The following is an 18511-nucleotide window of genomic DNA, read 5'->3' on the forward strand; positions in this document are numbered from 1 at the left end:
GGGTACATATTTTTTGTCCACAGACAAACAATACGCTTGTATGCTTTGCTGCTCTTCAGGTAGGCATTTTGTTGCATTTTGCCAGATTCAGTTCGAAGTTCAGTGTGGAATTTTGTTCCAATCTTGTGATAACTTATGGAAATTGCAGGATGCAACTTATATCTTTTATAACAATACTGTTGTTTGCCTTAAATACATTGGGCTTACAAGTTGACATTAGTAGTTTTGATCGTGACTTCATCAGCTGCTATCTGATTCTTATTAACGCATCACCCGACATGGAGGGGGGGAGATTCATCCACTAATAAATAGTGACTAACATGATGCATTTTTCATAGACTATTACAATGAACATGTTCTTCCCATGCATGTGTGGGTTTTCTCCGGGTTCTCCGGTTTCCTCCCACATTCCAAAAACATGCTAGGTTAATTGGCCACTCCAAATTGTCCATAAGTATGAATGTGAGTGTGAATGGTTGTTTGTCTATATGTGCCCTGTGATTGTCTGGCCACCAGTACAGGGTGTACCCCTCCTGTCGCCCGAAGACTGCTGGGATAGGCTCCAGCACCCCCTCGACCCTCGTGAGGAAAAGCGGTAGAAAATGAATGAATGAATGAATGTTCTTCCCATGCATGTGTGGGTTTTCTCCGGGTACTCCGGTTTCCTCCCACATTCCAAAAACATGCTAGGTTAATTGGCGACTCCAAATTGTCCATAGGTATGAATGTGAGTGTGAATGGTTGTTTGTCTATATGTGCCCTGTGATTGGCTGACGACCAGTCCAGGGTGTACCCCGCCTCTTGCCCGAAGACAGCTGGGATAGGCTCCAGCATACGTGGTGGCCAAAGCAGTATAGAAAATGGATGGATTTAGATTTTAAGAAAATTAGATACATTTGAGAAAAACAAGCTAAATGTCACAGAAAGTCGCTAAATACAGTAAAAAAAAGTGACTGAACTAGGAATGTAACAATTTCCGGTATTAATCATCAACTGCAGCAAAACGCCTGACGCCAGATTGTTACAGCATGATTGACAACTGTGCTCTGATAAACTCACGGACCAGTGACACTGGAAAAGCAGCCGTTTGTTAAATTGTAATCTCTCTCTCTCAAAGCACCAACTCTGATGTAAACAAAAGCTCTCGCTCGAACAATGGCGCCAACAATTACTACAAATGGTTTCGGAAATCGAAGGAAATACATACATCATAATGATCTTTCCTTTTTTTAGGGTTTCCCCGGAGAACCTGGCTTGCTTGGGTTTAAAGGTGATAAGGTAAGAACTTGAGCTGTACCCTTGACAAATTAGTCCACATGGTGCATGCAAGCGAACCCAGCCATTTTTCAAAAGACTATTTTCACTGATCATTGAAATATTGGTGTTCCGTGGCTATACAAACAAGGAACCTACCAAAGGAAAGATTAGACTCATGTATTTCATCAGAAAAAAATAATGTTTCTACTTTTCTCGTTCTCTTATCATCAGCAGAACATCGGTAAGTTTCAGGAAAATATTACTTCCTAACTAAAAAAAAAAGAGAAAAACATCTTTTTTGTGGAAAAGTACAATCCAAGCACAATTTTCACTTTGATACAATTTTTTGGCTTTTGTAACAGCTCAAATATCTAAATAGCCGTACCATAATGTTTTACATAAAAATAACAATTTATTTACAAATGTAACACCGTGAACTGTTTAAAATTTTCACATTTGGAACTGAACTGTGTGTGCGTGTACATGCATTAAAATTTCCAATTTAAAATGCGTAACCTTTTGCACACTTCATTCCTCCACATTCTTCCATGCCAAACTCTTATCGAATGATCTTCTGCCACTGTATGGCTTTTTTATGCCTTAAAACCAATTCATGTGCAGTTGCGTCGTCGTCATTTTTTGCCTCTTGCGTAATAAAAAAGTGTAAAAGATGTATGAATACATCTTTGGGATCAGGCGTTCGGGTTTATAAACACGTATAAATACGTCTTTTTTCCCCCTTCTTTATTTCAAACATCATCCAAAGCACAACAAACCAAACATAAATCAACACAAATAAAAATACCTACGTACATATAAACATACACATGTTCGAAAGGGAATGGGAAGAAGTCAAGACTTATCTAGTCCCACCCCCCCAATCACCCAGATTCCAACCTCATCCCAACAAAACATATATTATTCCTTGTCTACCAGAATGAAAACCCCACATCCAACCACCCTCACCCAGCTTGAGGCACCCAACTACGTGCCAAGAGCAACCAGTTCATTACTAGTCATTGTATCGTACATAGTCCAGTACAAAAGAAAAAAAGAATGAAACCACTCCAACTATACCGTCACCACACCAGTCATCACAAGATAACATGGATATTAAAAAAACATCAATGTTATGATATTGTTTCAGTGAGATAAAAAAAAGAATGGTATTTCTTTGGTATTGAATGGGTTAGTAGTCATCCATGATTTGCTTTGACTTATATAATTACTCCAGAAGACATGTTTTATCATCTGAATTGTGATGCATAAAGGGAAAGATCGGCCCTGAAGGGAGTCCGGGAAAAAGGGGTGAGCGAGGACCTCCAGGAACACCAGGTTTACCAACCCTTTACCTTTGGCGTAACACTGCCGAAGAATGGGCTGCCTTCCAGGTATGATACTTAAATTTATGAAACTCAGTCAATCCCTGTTTTTTGTGGGGGTTATGGGGTATGCATCTTGGTATCCGATTGCCTGCATCGTTCACTTCCGCAGTTCCACAATCACTTGTAAATATCAAACATTGTCGTTCCGATTGTTTTCCAAACACATCTGGAAGGATAAAATCCCTCTGAAGGTTCCATTATGTACACACAACCCCATTCATATTTTGTTGGGTGTCCGCAAGAGACTTTTTTTTCTTGGTAATGGTCCATCTAATGCAGTGATTTTCAACCTTTTTTGAGCCACGGCACGTTTTTTACATTGTAAAAACCTCACACGTGCATCAATAAGTCTATCGGAGGAACAAGGTAGGTGTTGCCACACGGACCAATATTACATTGCTCTGCCAGTCTTTACACCACAGACACTCCACAGTAGCCACGTTTTTACATGACCAGTTTTTCTCTTTCCGAATGACCTTTCGGGAAACAATGGTATCCATAGAAAGGAATATTCAAGTCAAGTCAAGTCAAGTCAAGTTTATTTATATAGCCCTTAATCACAAAAGAGCCTCAAAGGGCTTAACAAGCAGGCAACAGAAGAAGACAGACAATAGACGACAAGCGACATCCCCTGATCTGAACCCCCATCAGGGCAAGGAAAAACTCAAAACCCATTAGGGAAAAAGAAACCTTGAGAAGGGACCGCAGATGGGGGAATCCCCCTTCTAGGATGACCAGGCTGCAATGGATGTGGAGAGGTTAACATGTGACAGTTAAATATAAACATAGAGTATAATAGTCCAGGTCCAAGATGTGATGCCATTAGGACAGTTGGGCAGCCACGGGTCTTGAGATGATCACTATCCCTCTGCTGCAGCGCCTCCAAGGTAGGCCACGACCGATGTCCAGTTTCGTCAAGGCAAACTTCCAAAACAGCCTCTCCTGGACCCCCCCCCCTCAGCCGGGGGGGGCGGTATGAGAGAGAGAAGGAGCGGCAGTCAAAACAGGCAGGGAATATTTTTAACTAAACGCTAAAGTATAGAAATGAGTCTTAAGTCGGGACTTGAACATTTCTACTGAGGTAGCAGCTCTAATATTAACAGGTAGATCATTCCACAACGTTGGGGCCCGAATGGAAAAGGCTCTAGAGCCCGCATACTTCTTTCTGGCTCTCGGGATAGTCAAAAGACCGGCGTGTTGTGAGCGTAGGTTTCTAGACGGAGCATAGGGTACAATTAGGTCCACCAGATAACAAGGTGCCAACCCGTGTAATATTTTGTAAACCAGAAGCAGTACCTTAAAGTCACATCTTAAATGAACTGGGAGCCAGTGCAGGTTGGCTAGTATTGGTGAAATATGGTCACACTTACGTGTCCTTGTAAGAAGTCGCGCTGCAGCATTTTGTACTAACTGCAAGCTTTTGAGACTCGCCATTGGAAGACCAGAAAGCAGTACATTACAGTAGTCAAGGCGAGACGTGACAAATGCATGGACTAGGGTCTCTGCATCAGAGGTGGATAGAATAGGTCGTATCTTCGCAATATTGCGAAGATGAAAAAATGCTATTTTAGTAACATTCTTAATGTGTTTATGAAAGGATAGAGTCGGGTCCAATATCACACCCAGATTTTTCACAGAGTCACTTTGGGAAATTATGCTATTATCAAAACTCAGAGTGGTGTCCTTAAACAGGCGGCTCTGTTTAGCAGGGCCGATGATCACCATCTCAGTTTTATCAGAGTTCAGGAGTAAAAAGTTACAGGACATCCAATGTTTAATATCAATGAGGCAAGCCTCCAAATTAGAGCAGTCCCGCGGGTCAGTTAACTTTAGTGGGACATATAGCTGAGTGTCATCAGCATAAGAGTGAAAGCTAATCTTATGTTTGCGAATGATGTCGCCAAGCGGCAACATGTAAATGTTAAACAAAAGAGGGCCGAGCACTGAACCTTGTGGAACTCCACAAGTGACACCACAGAACTCTGAAGTCATATCATCACAAACGACACGATGCGTCCGATCCTTAAGGTAGGATCTAAACCAAGAGAGTACCGGACCAGTAACACCAATATATGTTTGAAGGCGTTCCAGTAGGATAGAGTGATTGACAGTGTCGAAAGCAGCACTGAGATCAAGTAATAACAATATTGTAGATGTGTCACAGTCCATAGAAAGAAGAAGATCATTCGTCACTTTTGCAAGGGCTGATTCAGTGGAATGGTTTCTCCTGAAACCAGACTGAAAAGGTTCAAAAAGATCACCCAAAGCCATGTGGTCATTGAGCTGTTGTGCTACAATTCTTTCAAGGATCTTGGACAGAAATGGGAGGTTAGACACCGGCCTATAGTGGGAAATACTCCCGGGGTCGAGGGTTGGTTTCTTCAGCAGGGGTCGAATCACTGCAGTCTTGAAAGCTGCAGGCACAGTGCCAGATGAGAGTGATAGATTAAATATATTTAAGAGTGAGGGGGCTAGAATTGGGAACAGTTCTTTAACAAGTTTCCCAGGAAGCGGGTCAAGCAGACATGTTGTCTGCTTTGCTGTACTGACAAGTTTTGTAAGCTCGTCCAGAGATACTTCCTCAAAGTAGGAGAAACTAGTGGGACAGAGGCTGGAAGTAGTCCCAGCAGCGATCATGGCGGTTGACATGTTAAGCCCGTCTGGCGGTAGGGAGTACTTTATTTCTTTCCTGATGAGCTCAACTTTATTTGCGAAGAATCGCAAGAACTCATCGGCTGAGAAGGGGGAACTACTAGGAGAGGTCCTCTTCTGGGTTAGCAGTGCCACTGTGTCGAATAAGTATTTAGGGTTATTTTTATGGAGGTCAATTAGTCTAGAGAAATAGTTGTTTTTTGCCGCAACAAGAGCCTGTTTATATTTAGTCAGACTATCCCCCCATGCCTGTCGGAAGACCTCAAGTTTAGTTGCACGCCATCTGCGCTCCAATCTCCGACAAAATTGTTTCAGCCTTCGAGTTTCAGCTGTAAACCAAGGAGTAAGTCTTTTGACATGACACTTAAATCTCAAAGGTGCAACAGTATCAAGAGCTTTACATAACACCTTGTTGAAATCATTTGTAAGGTTGTCTATAGGACCCTTATAGGAAGGGAAAGAGGATACCACTGAGGGCAGTAACTCAGCAAGTGCAGTAGCAGTCGAAGAACTAATATTACGACTGCTAGAGCACTGGTTCCGGTCCAAGCGGTGGGATTGGGTCAAGATTTCAAATGTTATAAAATAATGGTCAGACACAGTGGTTACGTAAGGGAGGACTGTTACGTTGGAGGTCCTAATACCTCGAATTAAAACCAGATCCAGGGTATTACCACTGATATGGGTTGGCTCATTAATTAATTGAACAAAATCAAAGGTATCGATTATTGTCTGAAAAGCCACACTAAGGGACTCTTCAGGAGAATTGACATGGATATTGAAATCACCCATGAGTACAATATTGTCTGCGTGGGTTACCAGGTCTGCAATAAATTCAGAAAATTCATCCAAGAAGCCCGAGTACGGACCAGGAGGACGATAGAGAAGTGCTAGATAAAATGGTAATGATGCGGTCGATCGCAAAACGAGGACCTCAAAAGTTTTAATTTCAGATTTTGACCAAGTGCTGAGGTTAAGAGCAGATTCATGGATGAGAGCAACACCCCCACCTTTCCTATTAGGACGTGAGACCTGAGAACTCAAAAAATTAGGTGGAGACGCCTCATTAAGGGATATAAATTCGTTTGGTTTTAACCAGGTCTCGCAAAGACCCATTATGTTGAGATTATGATCTCTTATCAGATCATTAATGAGCACAGCCTTTGAGGAGAGCGATCTAATATTCATAAGACCAATTTTCGTAAAGGTTGGCTGACTGAGGTTGTTCACTCCCAAAGAATTGATAGTAGTAATATTAACAAGATTGCTCCGTCTAGAACCCATGCCATATTTTGACTTGTTGTACACACGATAAGAAGTCAAGACCATAGGGGTCTGATAGTTGTTTGTTGAATCATCACTAGTACAAGAGGGAGGTTCAAGTTTATCACGAGGCCCTACCTCAGTAGAAGGCAAGACAGACTGTGGTGCATTTATGGGTTGTGAATCTGTATGCATAGTATGTTGCTTTATTCTACAGAAAGGGCTATGTGTATTGTTCAAGTCCGGCATAGCGCCAGTTAGCCATAACCTTACAGACTCCACACCCGTTCTAACAGGCTCGCTAATCACCTGTCCCCCGGCTTGTTCTAGTGCAGGAAGTCATGTGGGACTTAAACAGTAATCTATATTTCTGGAAAGGGTAAGAGCACCTTCCCTATTAGGGTGAAGGCCATCTCTACCAAACAGTCGGGGGTTCCTCCAGAAGGAAGGCCAGTTATCTACAAACTGAAATCCCTGTTCATTACAGAAGCCAGCCAGCCACCGGTTTAGCGAGAATAATCTACTAAACCTCTCATCATTGCCTCTCGCAGGCAAGGGACCAGAGACAACTACTCGATGCCGACACATCTTTCTGGCGAGATTACAAGTCCTTGCTATGTTCCTTTTTGTAATCTCTGATTGCCTCATCATAGTGTCATTGGAGCCGACGTGTATCACTATATCAGAGAAACTAGTGTTATTTGCTTTATGTTGGTGTTTGGACCTGTTGCGAGTCAGCTCCCTAAGGCTAGCTTCAATATCGGGTGCTCTGGCCCCAGGAATACACATTACGGTGGCTGGGTTCTTGAGCTTAATGTTACGGGTGATGGAGTCACCTATAACTAATGTGCGGGAGCCAGTAGACTGTGACATAGTGGGGCTTTCTAAGGGAGTGTAACTGTTATGCGTCTGAATTGGCTCACCGCGGTTAGCCGGCCGCTTAGGGCTAATGCTAACCAGACTAGTAGGTTGGCTACAACCTACGCTATCCGGTGTGCCCGCCACATCTATCGTTACGAAATTACTCTGCTCTAGTTGGCGGACACGTTCCTCCAGCAGGGAAAGCCTCTCAAGGAGGAGGGAGCAGGAATTGCAAGAAGCCATACTCACGTTTCTTGTTGATCGGCGAGTTAGTAGGAAGCTCGAAGAACAACTCCGGTGACACCGCTGGAAGTCCAAGTCGACGGGCAAGCTTGGTCCAGTCAGTCGTTTTAGTTTATAAAAGAAGAAAAATATATATATATATATTGTTTGAGAGAAAAAAAAAAAAAGTCTAGAAGAAAAGATCTGTTGAAGATCGGAATGAACGGAGCTAGCTTAAATCAACGAGCGAGAGATATTCCAATCTCTTGTCTACATGCGCCATGAAAATCAACCAGAATAGTCAATAGGGCATGCCCAGTAAAACGTAAACATCAACATCACGTGATACCGGCTTCCCCAAGTTTTTCTTTCACTTGTTGGAATAACTCCGTACTGCCAGTTTTTCGTCTGTCCAGTCTTGAAATTTAGTTTGAATCAAAAACAAACTTTGCTTAGTCCAGTGCCGATTGCTGGCCTCCATTTTTAAACCTGAAGAACGTCTGGATCTGCGTGTTACGTCATATCTGAGCATGCGCTGAAAGAACGCACCCGGGATAAATTTAAACAGGAAAAGATCAAATTCAATCTTGCTAATATTTTATAATTAAACTCGGGACATGTTTTATATAGATATATATTTTCTTTTTTAATAAAACTGCACTTGTGAATAAAGTATAGAAGGGTTTAGATTCTGTTTCACAGATGGCGCTAATGCATACGAAAGCTGCTTGCCAACCACCAATAAACAACAGAAGAAGAAAAACACCACGAAGAAGAAGGCACTCTGACAACTTTCCGTTTGAGCGGGTACAAGATACCTCAATCGGATTGGTTAAAGGAATATTCCATCCCTGTTCAATTCTTTCCATTTGAGCAAATAAACCAAATGCAATTGGAATATTTGGGTCCATGTATACTATTGACATAATATTTGCAAATGATGATTAATAAATGTTAATTATAAAAAGTGATATTGGATAATTCCTCACGACACACCGGTTTCTCAAGGTACACTGGTGTGCCGCGGCACAGTGGTTGAAAATCACTGATCTAATGAATACTTCATGCTGCCAAAAAGACAGAATTTACCATATCGAAAAAAATTACTGTATTGATAAATTCATGCCAAACCACATTTTCTGGACTATGAATACCTCTGGAGTAAGTTGCATCAGTCAAAAAATGGATCATGAAAAGAAAAAAACACATATATGTCACATGTACTATTATTTATGATGAAATTATGATCACAGTTATTTTTTTAGGTGCTTTATGGCGCCACTAAAAACACAAAATTGACAAGTACATCTTGTGCTGGAAGACACAGCCATCCCAATGAGAACGGGCGTCGTAAGTGTTGATAGAACTAGCATAACTATGTGTATCAATGCACACAGAAAATAAGTTTCGGTAGTGTTTTAAATCATCTGATTCCCTGCATCGTTCACTTCCGCACTTCCACAATCACTCGTAAATATCAAACATTGTCATTCCCATTGTTTTCCAAACACATTTGGAAGGGTAAAATCCCTGTGAACATGCGTCACGCCAGCATCACCGCTCAGGATAATCTTTAGATCCATCAGATAACTGGGCCTTTCCTGAATTTGGTCGTATGTGAGGAGTCAGGCTCAGAATCGTACAGATTCTTATTATTTATGCGTCCCACTGAAATCTCTTCAGCGAGTCCACTGATAAATGCTGAACATCCAGAGAGTGCGTGCAAGAAGAACATCTGCGCTCATCTGCTTCATCTTTATGCAATGACGTCCCCCACATGTTGTGGAATGCACCCCCAAGCATGTCAGAGAGATGGAGAGCCATTACTCAGCATTAAAGGAGGAGATGAGCGCAATGAGTGTGTTAAGTTTTGGACGGTTTATGAAACATACTTTGAACTTCACCCCCATGAGGCCTGTCAGCGGCAAAGTAAGGAAATTAACTGCAGAACGTATCTGTTTGGATTGTCAGCCCTTCAGTTCAAAGGTCGACTCAAGGCTCTGAGGACTGCAGAACCGCGGAAGAGAAGATTGAAGAAAGTTTGTGTTATGTTTTATTGTCCTTGGTCAATGAGTAAAATACTCCTGTGTGTTTTATTATTGCAGAAAACTAATTTCTACCAGTTGCTTCGTGCTGGTTGGCCTGTAAGTATGCATTAGTTACCTTTATTGTTACAGGTGGTCCTTGTTAAGCAGTGTTCTATGTTACTGCATTTCCTGGTTCAGAATGCACTACCATAAATTACTAATACTGTAGAAAAAGAGATGAGTAGTTAAAAGTAAAGATGATATCCTTGAACATGTGAAAGGATCTGCTTCTATGAAATGGACTGATTTTGGTTTCTTTATTGCGAGCTTGCAGAGTAATGATGGTCCCGCTGGACCACCTGGTGAGATCGGCAAGACTGGCATGCAGGTTAGTAATTAGCGATATTAATGATCATATGAAAAAACGAAGGGCGGCACGGCGGTCGAGTGGTTAGCGCGCAGACCTCACAGCTAGGAGGACCAGGGTTCGATTCCGCCATCTCTGTGTGGAGTTTGCATGTTCTCCCCGTGCATGCGTGGGTTTTTTCCGGGTACTCCGGTTTCCTCCCACATTCCAAAAACATGCTAGGTTAATTGGCGACACCAAATTGTCCATAGGTATGAATGTGAGTGTGAATGGTTGTTTGTCTATATGTGCCCTGTGATTGGCTGGCGATCAGTCCAGGGTGTACCCCGCCTCTCGCCCGAAGACAGCTGGGATAGGCTCCAGCACCCCCGCGACCCTTGTGAGGAAAAAGCGGTAGAAAATGAATAAATGAATGAAAAAACAAACTCCATTCATTGTCCTTCCTCAGGGCCCTCCTGGTGAACCGGGGGAACGTGGGCGACCAGGGATGCCAGGAGAGATGGTAAGCACCAAGGATGTTATTTCATCTAGTATCGCTAGTTTTCATTCAGTTACATTGCCGTTTTAAAACAATTTCTGCCCACACAAATATGTATTCACAGTTTGTTTGTTGACGAATGAAGGTAGATATACAGGAGATACAGTGGAACGTGAACGGAAGCTCGGAGAAACAGAATTACCAAATGAGATATAATTTCATTAGGCTTACATCACTACACAAATCGGGAAGTTTTTTGAAGTCCACGGTGACCAAATGGAAACAAGCCTGTGTTTTGTTTATGAACAGGCTCTCAACTGATTTGCCAGCTGGTGCACTGAACCAAACATTGGAGTTTGGGCTCATTAGAAACACTCTTGTGTAAGTGACGCAGGCTACAGGTGGCAGGCATTGATGTCACAGAACTGTCAGTATTAAGTATACTAAGGAATAGGGTTTTGCGATACTGCAAATTATCACATACTACAGTATTAATTGGCCCTGTAAACCGCCCATGAATGATACGGGAAAAGGCCGAAATGATACTGTGTCAAAGCCCAGGGCAGTGATACTGATAAAATATAGAGTTTAACCATGTCCAGTATCAGCCCCCGTCGCTGTCCACTCAGAGCGCGCTGCTCTGGTATCGTGCCCGTGAAACAACCAATCAGAGAACAGCGCACGAGTGCTTAGTGCCTAGTGCTTCTCCAGTCACCAAAAAACCCAAACTTGATTAATGGAACTTTAATTGTCAGACATTGATAAGATAAGACTGTTGATAAAATATTATTGTTGAAATATTTTTGCAATTGTTGTGTTTACACTGTTTAGATATAATACATGTAATAAACTGAACATTTTCTGGAAACAAAATGGTCTTTTGATTAAATAGTATGTGATAATAAGATCATCACATGGTGGTCTGGTATCAGGCCAGGTATCATGCCCCCAAGTGTCAGTATCAGCTCGAGACCGAAGGCACGCGGCAATGCCAAGTAAATACAGAGCAATAACATCTTTATAGTGGTACTTTATACTTGGTTTTCAAGATCGGTTGTTTATTTTCTTTTGGCTTGAGTCACATACTTTATATTCCGGATGCCCTTCCTGATGAATACCAACGATGCATACAAGCGGGGATTCGAACCCAGGGCGTTCACTCCAAAGTCCAGAACGCTAACCACTACAGCACAGTTGCTGGAAGGATTTAAGATCATTATTTGCTTTTAATATTTAAAAAAATATATATGCCACCAAATGTCCAAATTAAAGCAAAAACTAGCATAGCCTTCATTTAGTGCTGCCATAAGGCTATTCTAGAGGCTAGTAGGCTAGATCCACACTGCGTGCCATATACAACGTGGACCACAACACGATCTGTAAAATTTTGCCGCTTGACGAAAAAACATTATCAGTGGATCATGAGGACAAATCTAAAAATTGTGGTCTATCGATAAAAGTGCTCCATCTTTATGGAGCAAATATCTGTTTTAAAAACCTTCTAAATATGTTTTTAACATTATTGGAGCCATTTAATTCATATAACTAAGACTCATAAGACTCTTGCTGTACATGTGTTCCAAAGTGCTTCCTAATTATGAACCATAAAAGGAAGCCCGGAACAGTTTTACTGGCTTTACTTTGCTGGCTTACAGCCATGCCCATATAAGGAAGTCCCTCCTCTGTGACATCACAAATGGGAAGTTTTACCACGCCCTTTGAAACCGAGCGTTTTGTTCAACCCCAACTTCTTTCAGGGTTCACTTCCAAATGCAAAAACCTCATAATCTGAAACTTTGGCATCATTTAATATGAGAATACAACATTCTGACTACATTTATAGGTCAGAAAACCATCTGTAATTCAGACTCCAGTGTATGCTCTCATGTCAGGTTTTCTACCTGTCTTCTGGTTGAGTTATTGTGCTCTACAATCTTCATGTCAGAATGTTGTGATCCAGGTAATACCTTGTCTAGGTGATAGATGGCTTGACTCAATCCCGGAGGCTCTGTGTCTTCACTCATCACAAACGTATAATTTACAGGACAGGCCGACGCTCCAGCTGCATGTGATTGTTTTCACTATATCCCTTCTTCGTTTCAGATTTTGCGCTTTGTCAGCTGTTAAATGTCACAGCTTCTCACTGACAAGCTGGATGTAAATCGTAGTTGTCAGACGTATGTACCATAAGTAATTTATGTTGTCTGGAAAGGGTGAGCGGGGACCGAGGGGCCCTCCAGGAAGAGCTGGGGCCCCAGGCAGAGATGGGGAGGATGGAGAGGATGGTCAGCCTGGGTCACATGGTATTGATGGGCCACAGGTGAGTTATTTTTCTATACATATACGCAATGAAATGGTGCTCCTTCAAAACCAGGTGGATTTACTCAATCATAGAACAGAAACATGGGACTGGGGCCCTTTGGGACTTATTTGAACAACTTTGTCTAGGGTGGAATGATGATACAGTACACATAGGTTCAAATATGTACACATAACCCCATTCATATTTTTTGTTCACATTCACATTTTTGTTGGTTGTTCCCAAGAGACTTTTTTTTATTGGCCCCTATGGCCCCTTAATATGGCCCCCACCTGTGGAACAGCCTACCAGAGAGCCTCAGGACTGCAGAGACTGTTTTTAAAAGAATTTTAATCAGGCTTTTAACTAATATTTTAAAGTTTTAAAAAATCTTTTTAGTCCTATTTTATGCTCTTAGTCTTTAGCTTTGAACTCCAGTGTTTCATCGGGGGGGTCCTCCACACTGGGGGCTGTGTCGGGTCTGCTGAGGGGGTGCTGTCCTTGGGTCCCTTCGACCCGGCCGGCTGGGGGTTCCTCCATTTGATGTGGGGGTCCGCCCGCCCGTCTGTCGGAGTCGGGGGGCCCAGGTGCTGGTCCCCCGATGGCACGGCCTGCGGCTCCTCCCAGTGTGGACGGCCCCAAAGGTGGCGTTTCCTTGGTCCTCAGTGCCATGCCACGTCTCCCTACTGTGTGTGATTGTGTGTGTGGGTGGGTGTGTGTGTCTAGTATTGGGGCTTTCTTTTTAATTGTGGTAATTGTTTTTAATTCTGTAAAGCACTTTGTGTTGCATGTCCTTGCAGGAAAAGTGCTCTACAAATAAAGTTGATTTGATTTATTTGTATTGGTCCATCCAATGCTTACTTCATGCTGCCAAAAAGACAAAATTTAGCATATCGAAAAATAATTACCGTATTGATAAATTCATGCCAAACCACATTTTCCGGACAATAAATTCCGCTGGAGTGTAAGTTGCATCAGTCAAAAATGGATGATGAAAGGGAAAAAAATATATATGTCACATTTACTATTAATTATGATGAATCTATGATCACGGTTATATTTTTTTAGGTGCTTCATGGCGCATCTAATAACACTAAATTGACAAGTACGTATGTCTTGTGCTGGAAGACACAGCCATCCAAATGACAGTGGACATTGTAAGTGTTGTCGTTGATAGAACTAGTATAACTATGTGTATCAATGCACACAGAAAATAAGTTTCGGTCATGTTTTAAATCATCAAAATAATAAATAAAAAACTGTTACTTGTTACTTGCACGTGTTACTGCATGATCACAGCGTGTTTATCAAATGACGCAACTTTGTTAGAGGGTTTTTTAGAGGGATACATAGTCCCAATGACGTGCATTGTTAGCTAGCTCATATTAACTTGTTTTCTCATGCTATAATGCACAGAAAAGGGAAAGAAATATGTGTTCATGTTTCACATAAGGATTGTGAATGATGGGCAAAATTCCAAAAAAGGCACCACCTTAAATGTTATACAGTATACTGTATACTGTATAAACAGTATGTAAGACCAGGTAAACTATGAAAACAATTGAGAAAACATGGTAATTATGGTAATTATGACTAGATGCTGTATTATCATTCCATCCTGAAAAAAGAACCATTCAAATCATTTCTTAAGGCCCCAATATAAAAAAGGCATTGAAGTCCATGATGAGTGTGTGCCAACTTACAACTTCGACTCTCATTGACCTCAGGGACCGTGGGGCTACCGGGGTGAGCGAGGGTCTAAAGGGGAAAAAGGTGATGAGGTGAGTAGGACAAATATCACTGATGAAACATTCATTCATTCATTTTCTACCACTTTTCCTCACGAGGGTCACGGGGGGTGCTGGAGCCTATGCCAGCTGTCTTCGGGCGTGAGGCGGGGTACACCCTGGACTGGTGGCCAGCCAATCACAGGGCACATATAGACAAACAACCATTCACACTCACATTCATACCTATGGACAATTTGGAGTCGCCAATTAACCTAGCATGTTTTTGGAATGTGGGAGGAAACCGGAGTACCCGGAGAAAACCCACGGATGCATGGGGAGAACATGCAAAATCCACACAGAGATGGCCAAGGCTGGAATTGAACGCTGGTCTCCTAGCTATGAGGTCTGCGTGCTAACCACTAGAGCGCCGTGTCGCCCCTGATGAAACATTTCATAAATAAAAAAAAACATAAAACAGAATTATTTGTGATATATTTATGATTATATTATTTATATAATAATTTATATTATTATTTATATTATTTTAATTGTGTAATTATTTAATTATTTAGTGTGAACAAAATGAATGCATTTGTGTAGTTGGAGCATTTACTGTTCAGTCATCAATCATCACAGACAGTAACCTGTTTTCCAAACAGATGTTATCCATGCAGGCTGCACGGTGTAAGAGTGGTTAGCATGCAGCACCTAGGAGACTCCAAGTTCAATTCCACCTTCGGCCATCTCTGTGTTGAGTTTGCATGTTCTCCCCGTGCATGCGTGGGTTTTCTCCGGGTACTCCGGTTTCCTCCCACGTTCCAAAAACATGCTAGGTTAATTGGCGACTCCAAATTGTCCGTGATTGGCTGGCGAAGATGGAATAGGCTCCAGCACCCCCTGCGACACTAGTGAGGATAAGCGTTAGAAAATGAATGGGTCTGTGGTAAAACCACTCTAGGTCCAGCATGCTGATAATGTTAATCAAGATAAAATAAGGATTTCATATGAACATTTGCAATAAAAGTGACTACTTCCGTAGCCAAACAAATGTATGAGTTTCACAACTATGGACTTTATATCATGGCAATTTATATTATGGTTAATAATTATTTATCTTTTCTAGGGTTTCATGGGCCTAAAAGGTTCCAGGGGGGAAACTGGAGAACCAGGCGACAAGGTAAAGCTTTAGTTGATGGGACATAATTGTTATGTTTACTATTTTGCTCTTGTTATTAGAACAGCAGCTTGATTTATGTATTTTGGGTATTTCCTCAAAGGGAGTCCTCACTGTTCAGACAGTGTTGCCTTATAAAGATAAAAGATAAATCAAACTTCCACGACCCCTTGTAGCAAATGCTACGCTATGGTTACAAGACACAGCATTTAACCCTGTTTCCACTGCAAGAGGTACTGTACTATAACAGGTACAAGTTATAGCTGGACAGCTGGAGTTCCATGCACACCAAACTGATGCCATATGGATGTCGTATATTGTACTATATAGTGCCCTACGGAAGGATTGGAACAATGGGGTTGATTTCTTTAATTTTGTTGTAGACTGAAAACAGTTGGGTTTGACATCAAAAGATGAATACTAAACCCATGGGCAACACAGCTTGACTTCCATGTATCTGGATCTGGATCGGATGCACAGTTTAAAAGACAGAATCTTGTATTTGAACCCATTTTTCATGTATATTTCAGGTATATTGCTGTGCTTATTCAATTAATAGCATAGAATTTCCACAATCTGTTTCCAATGGGGCGGTACGGCGGTACGGCGGTACGGCGGTACGGCGGTCTAGTGGTTAGTGCGCAGACCTCACAGCGAGGAGACCAGGGTTCAATTCCTGTGTGGAGTTTGCATGTTCTCCCTGTGCATGCGTGGGTTTTCTCCGGGTACTCCGGGTACTCCGGTTTCCTCCCACATTCCCAAAACATGCTAGGTTAATTGGCGACTCCAAATTGTCCATAGGTATGAATGCGAGTGTGAATGGTTGTTTGTCTATATGTGCCCTGTGATTGGTTGGCGACCAGTCCAGGGTGTACCCCGCCTCTCGCCCAAAGACACTTGGGATAGGCTCCAGCACCCCCGCGAAAAGCAGTAGAAAATGAATGAATGAATGAATGTTTCCAATGGGGTGAGATAGGTGCAGATGGGATTAGTGGGATGAAAAGCAGATAGCTCTCTATGAGTAAAAACAAGTAATGTTTAATTAGAGAAAAGATGGAAAATCAATCTTAGCTATTGCACAGACATTGGTCATAGCTTTGACAACCATTTGGGAAATATGAAAAGCCACTTTGCACCGAGAAAAATAAGTAATCATAAGTTCATGTGTTAATGCATGATCACAGCGTGTATATCAAACCAAGCCATGTTGTTTTGAGGGCTTCATAGTAGAGATGGACCGGGGGCCGATGCCGATACCGATTTTTTTCCATCACCCTTAACCGATGGCCGATTTTGCTTGGGCCAATATTTGTGGCCGATACTGCTTTTGATCCCTCAATTTACAACACAAAGCTGCCCCGGCGGATGCCTGACTTTAAATCATGCGGTGGAAAAATACATCGGCGAACCCACGCGCGTATCGGCCGATACCGATACAAGGAAAAAACGCAAATATCGGCCCGAAATATCGGCCGGCCGATGTGTCGGTCGATCCTTAGTATCAATGCACACAGAAAATAAGTTTCTGTAGTGTTTTAAATCATCCTGCATGCCTGCATTGTTCACTTCCGCAGTTCCACAATCACTCGTAAATATCAAACATTGTCATTCCGATTGTTTTCCAAACACATTTGGAAGGGTATGTCGGTATATCGGTCGATCCTTACTTCATTGTCAAAACAAATCCCAATGACAGCATTGTAAGCTAGCTGAAATTAACTCATTTTCTGGTGTTATAATGCACAGAAAAGGGATAGAAATAAGAATTGTAAATGATGGGCAAAATTCCCCAAAAAATGCAGTTCCCCTTTAAGTAACAGGTGTGGAACAGGTACACCAAGGAAAGCATCAGCGGGGGATGGCAGTAGACAGACTGTAAAGCTGTAAAGAAAAACCCTAAAGCAACCATTAGCAACAACCAAAGTATGCAAACCACTCATTAGCAAGAAGAATATGAAGGCCAGGCTGGAATTTGCCAGAAGGTACAGTAATGAGCTTACCGAAAAAATCAGTGTTTTATGGAATTTATGAGGGCTTCCTCATCTTCTTGCTAATGAGTGGTTTGTATCTTCTGGTGGAGCCATTGTAGTTTCACCTCATCGTTCTGATATGTCTGGAAGGAACTGTATGTGGCGCTCGTTGGTTATCTTTATGAAGTATTCACACATTTAGTGTTAATGAGAGTGAATACACGACCAGCAGTATTACTTTATAAGGAAAACTTGAATGGTGACTGAATGATCTTGGACTGTCTTTGTTGTTTTTAGGGTTCTACAGGTTTACCGGGGCCACCTGGTCCTGTCGGGCTCAGGGTAAGTGTTCTGGACTTTCTAATGATGCTATATATTTACAGTATATCTGTTTAGTCCGTGTAGTTGGGATTTCATGCATTTTTGAGGGTTTACATCTTTTTCTTGAAAATGGCAGCCAGAAAATGTAAATAAGGTTAAGCATCTCTACATGGGCTTCTTAACCCTCCTCTTGTGTTAGGGTCGGCACCGACCCGTTTTACATTTTAATGCAGGGGTCTCAAACACGCGGCCCGCGGGCCAGATGTGGCCCGCATGACACTACTTTGAGGCCTTGATATGAAAGTTTAATGTGCGGCCCATGCAAGTTTGATATGGATGCTGTATGGTATCATGTACCCAGAAAAAAATATTACGTTTGATTAATGTTCATGTTAAAGGTTAAATAACTGTTAATAGTTATCCTCCCTATCCGTGTGGAAGTGGTAAGTTTTTAGCTATTTAAGTTTAAAGGAAATAACTTGAAGGCTACTGTTTAGGTCGCTAG

General features: G+C 42.0%; 1 protein-coding gene across 1 annotated transcript in view; it reads left to right on the top strand.

Moving 5' to 3' along the window:
• si:ch211-196i2.1 (collagen alpha-1(I) chain) overlaps window positions 1-18511 on the top strand; it is a 120948-nt gene that overhangs the window by 68576 nt on the left and 33861 nt on the right. The window contains exons 7-15 of the mRNA XM_058051856.1: window positions 1234-1278; window positions 2529-2648; window positions 9746-9784; window positions 10002-10055; window positions 10483-10536; window positions 12725-12832; window positions 14539-14592; window positions 15665-15718; window positions 17983-18027. Of these exons, the coding sequence (XP_057907839.1) occupies window positions 1234-1278; window positions 2529-2648; window positions 9746-9784; window positions 10002-10055; window positions 10483-10536; window positions 12725-12832; window positions 14539-14592; window positions 15665-15718; window positions 17983-18027 (573 nt within the window). The remainder of the gene's footprint in view (window positions 1-1233; window positions 1279-2528; window positions 2649-9745; window positions 9785-10001; window positions 10056-10482; window positions 10537-12724; window positions 12833-14538; window positions 14593-15664; window positions 15719-17982; window positions 18028-18511) is intronic.

The sequence above is a fragment of the Doryrhamphus excisus genome, chromosome 2, assembly GCF_030265055.1.
Source record: "Doryrhamphus excisus isolate RoL2022-K1 chromosome 2, RoL_Dexc_1.0, whole genome shotgun sequence".
Classification (NCBI taxonomy): Eukaryota; Metazoa; Chordata; class Actinopteri; order Syngnathiformes; family Syngnathidae; genus Doryrhamphus; species Doryrhamphus excisus.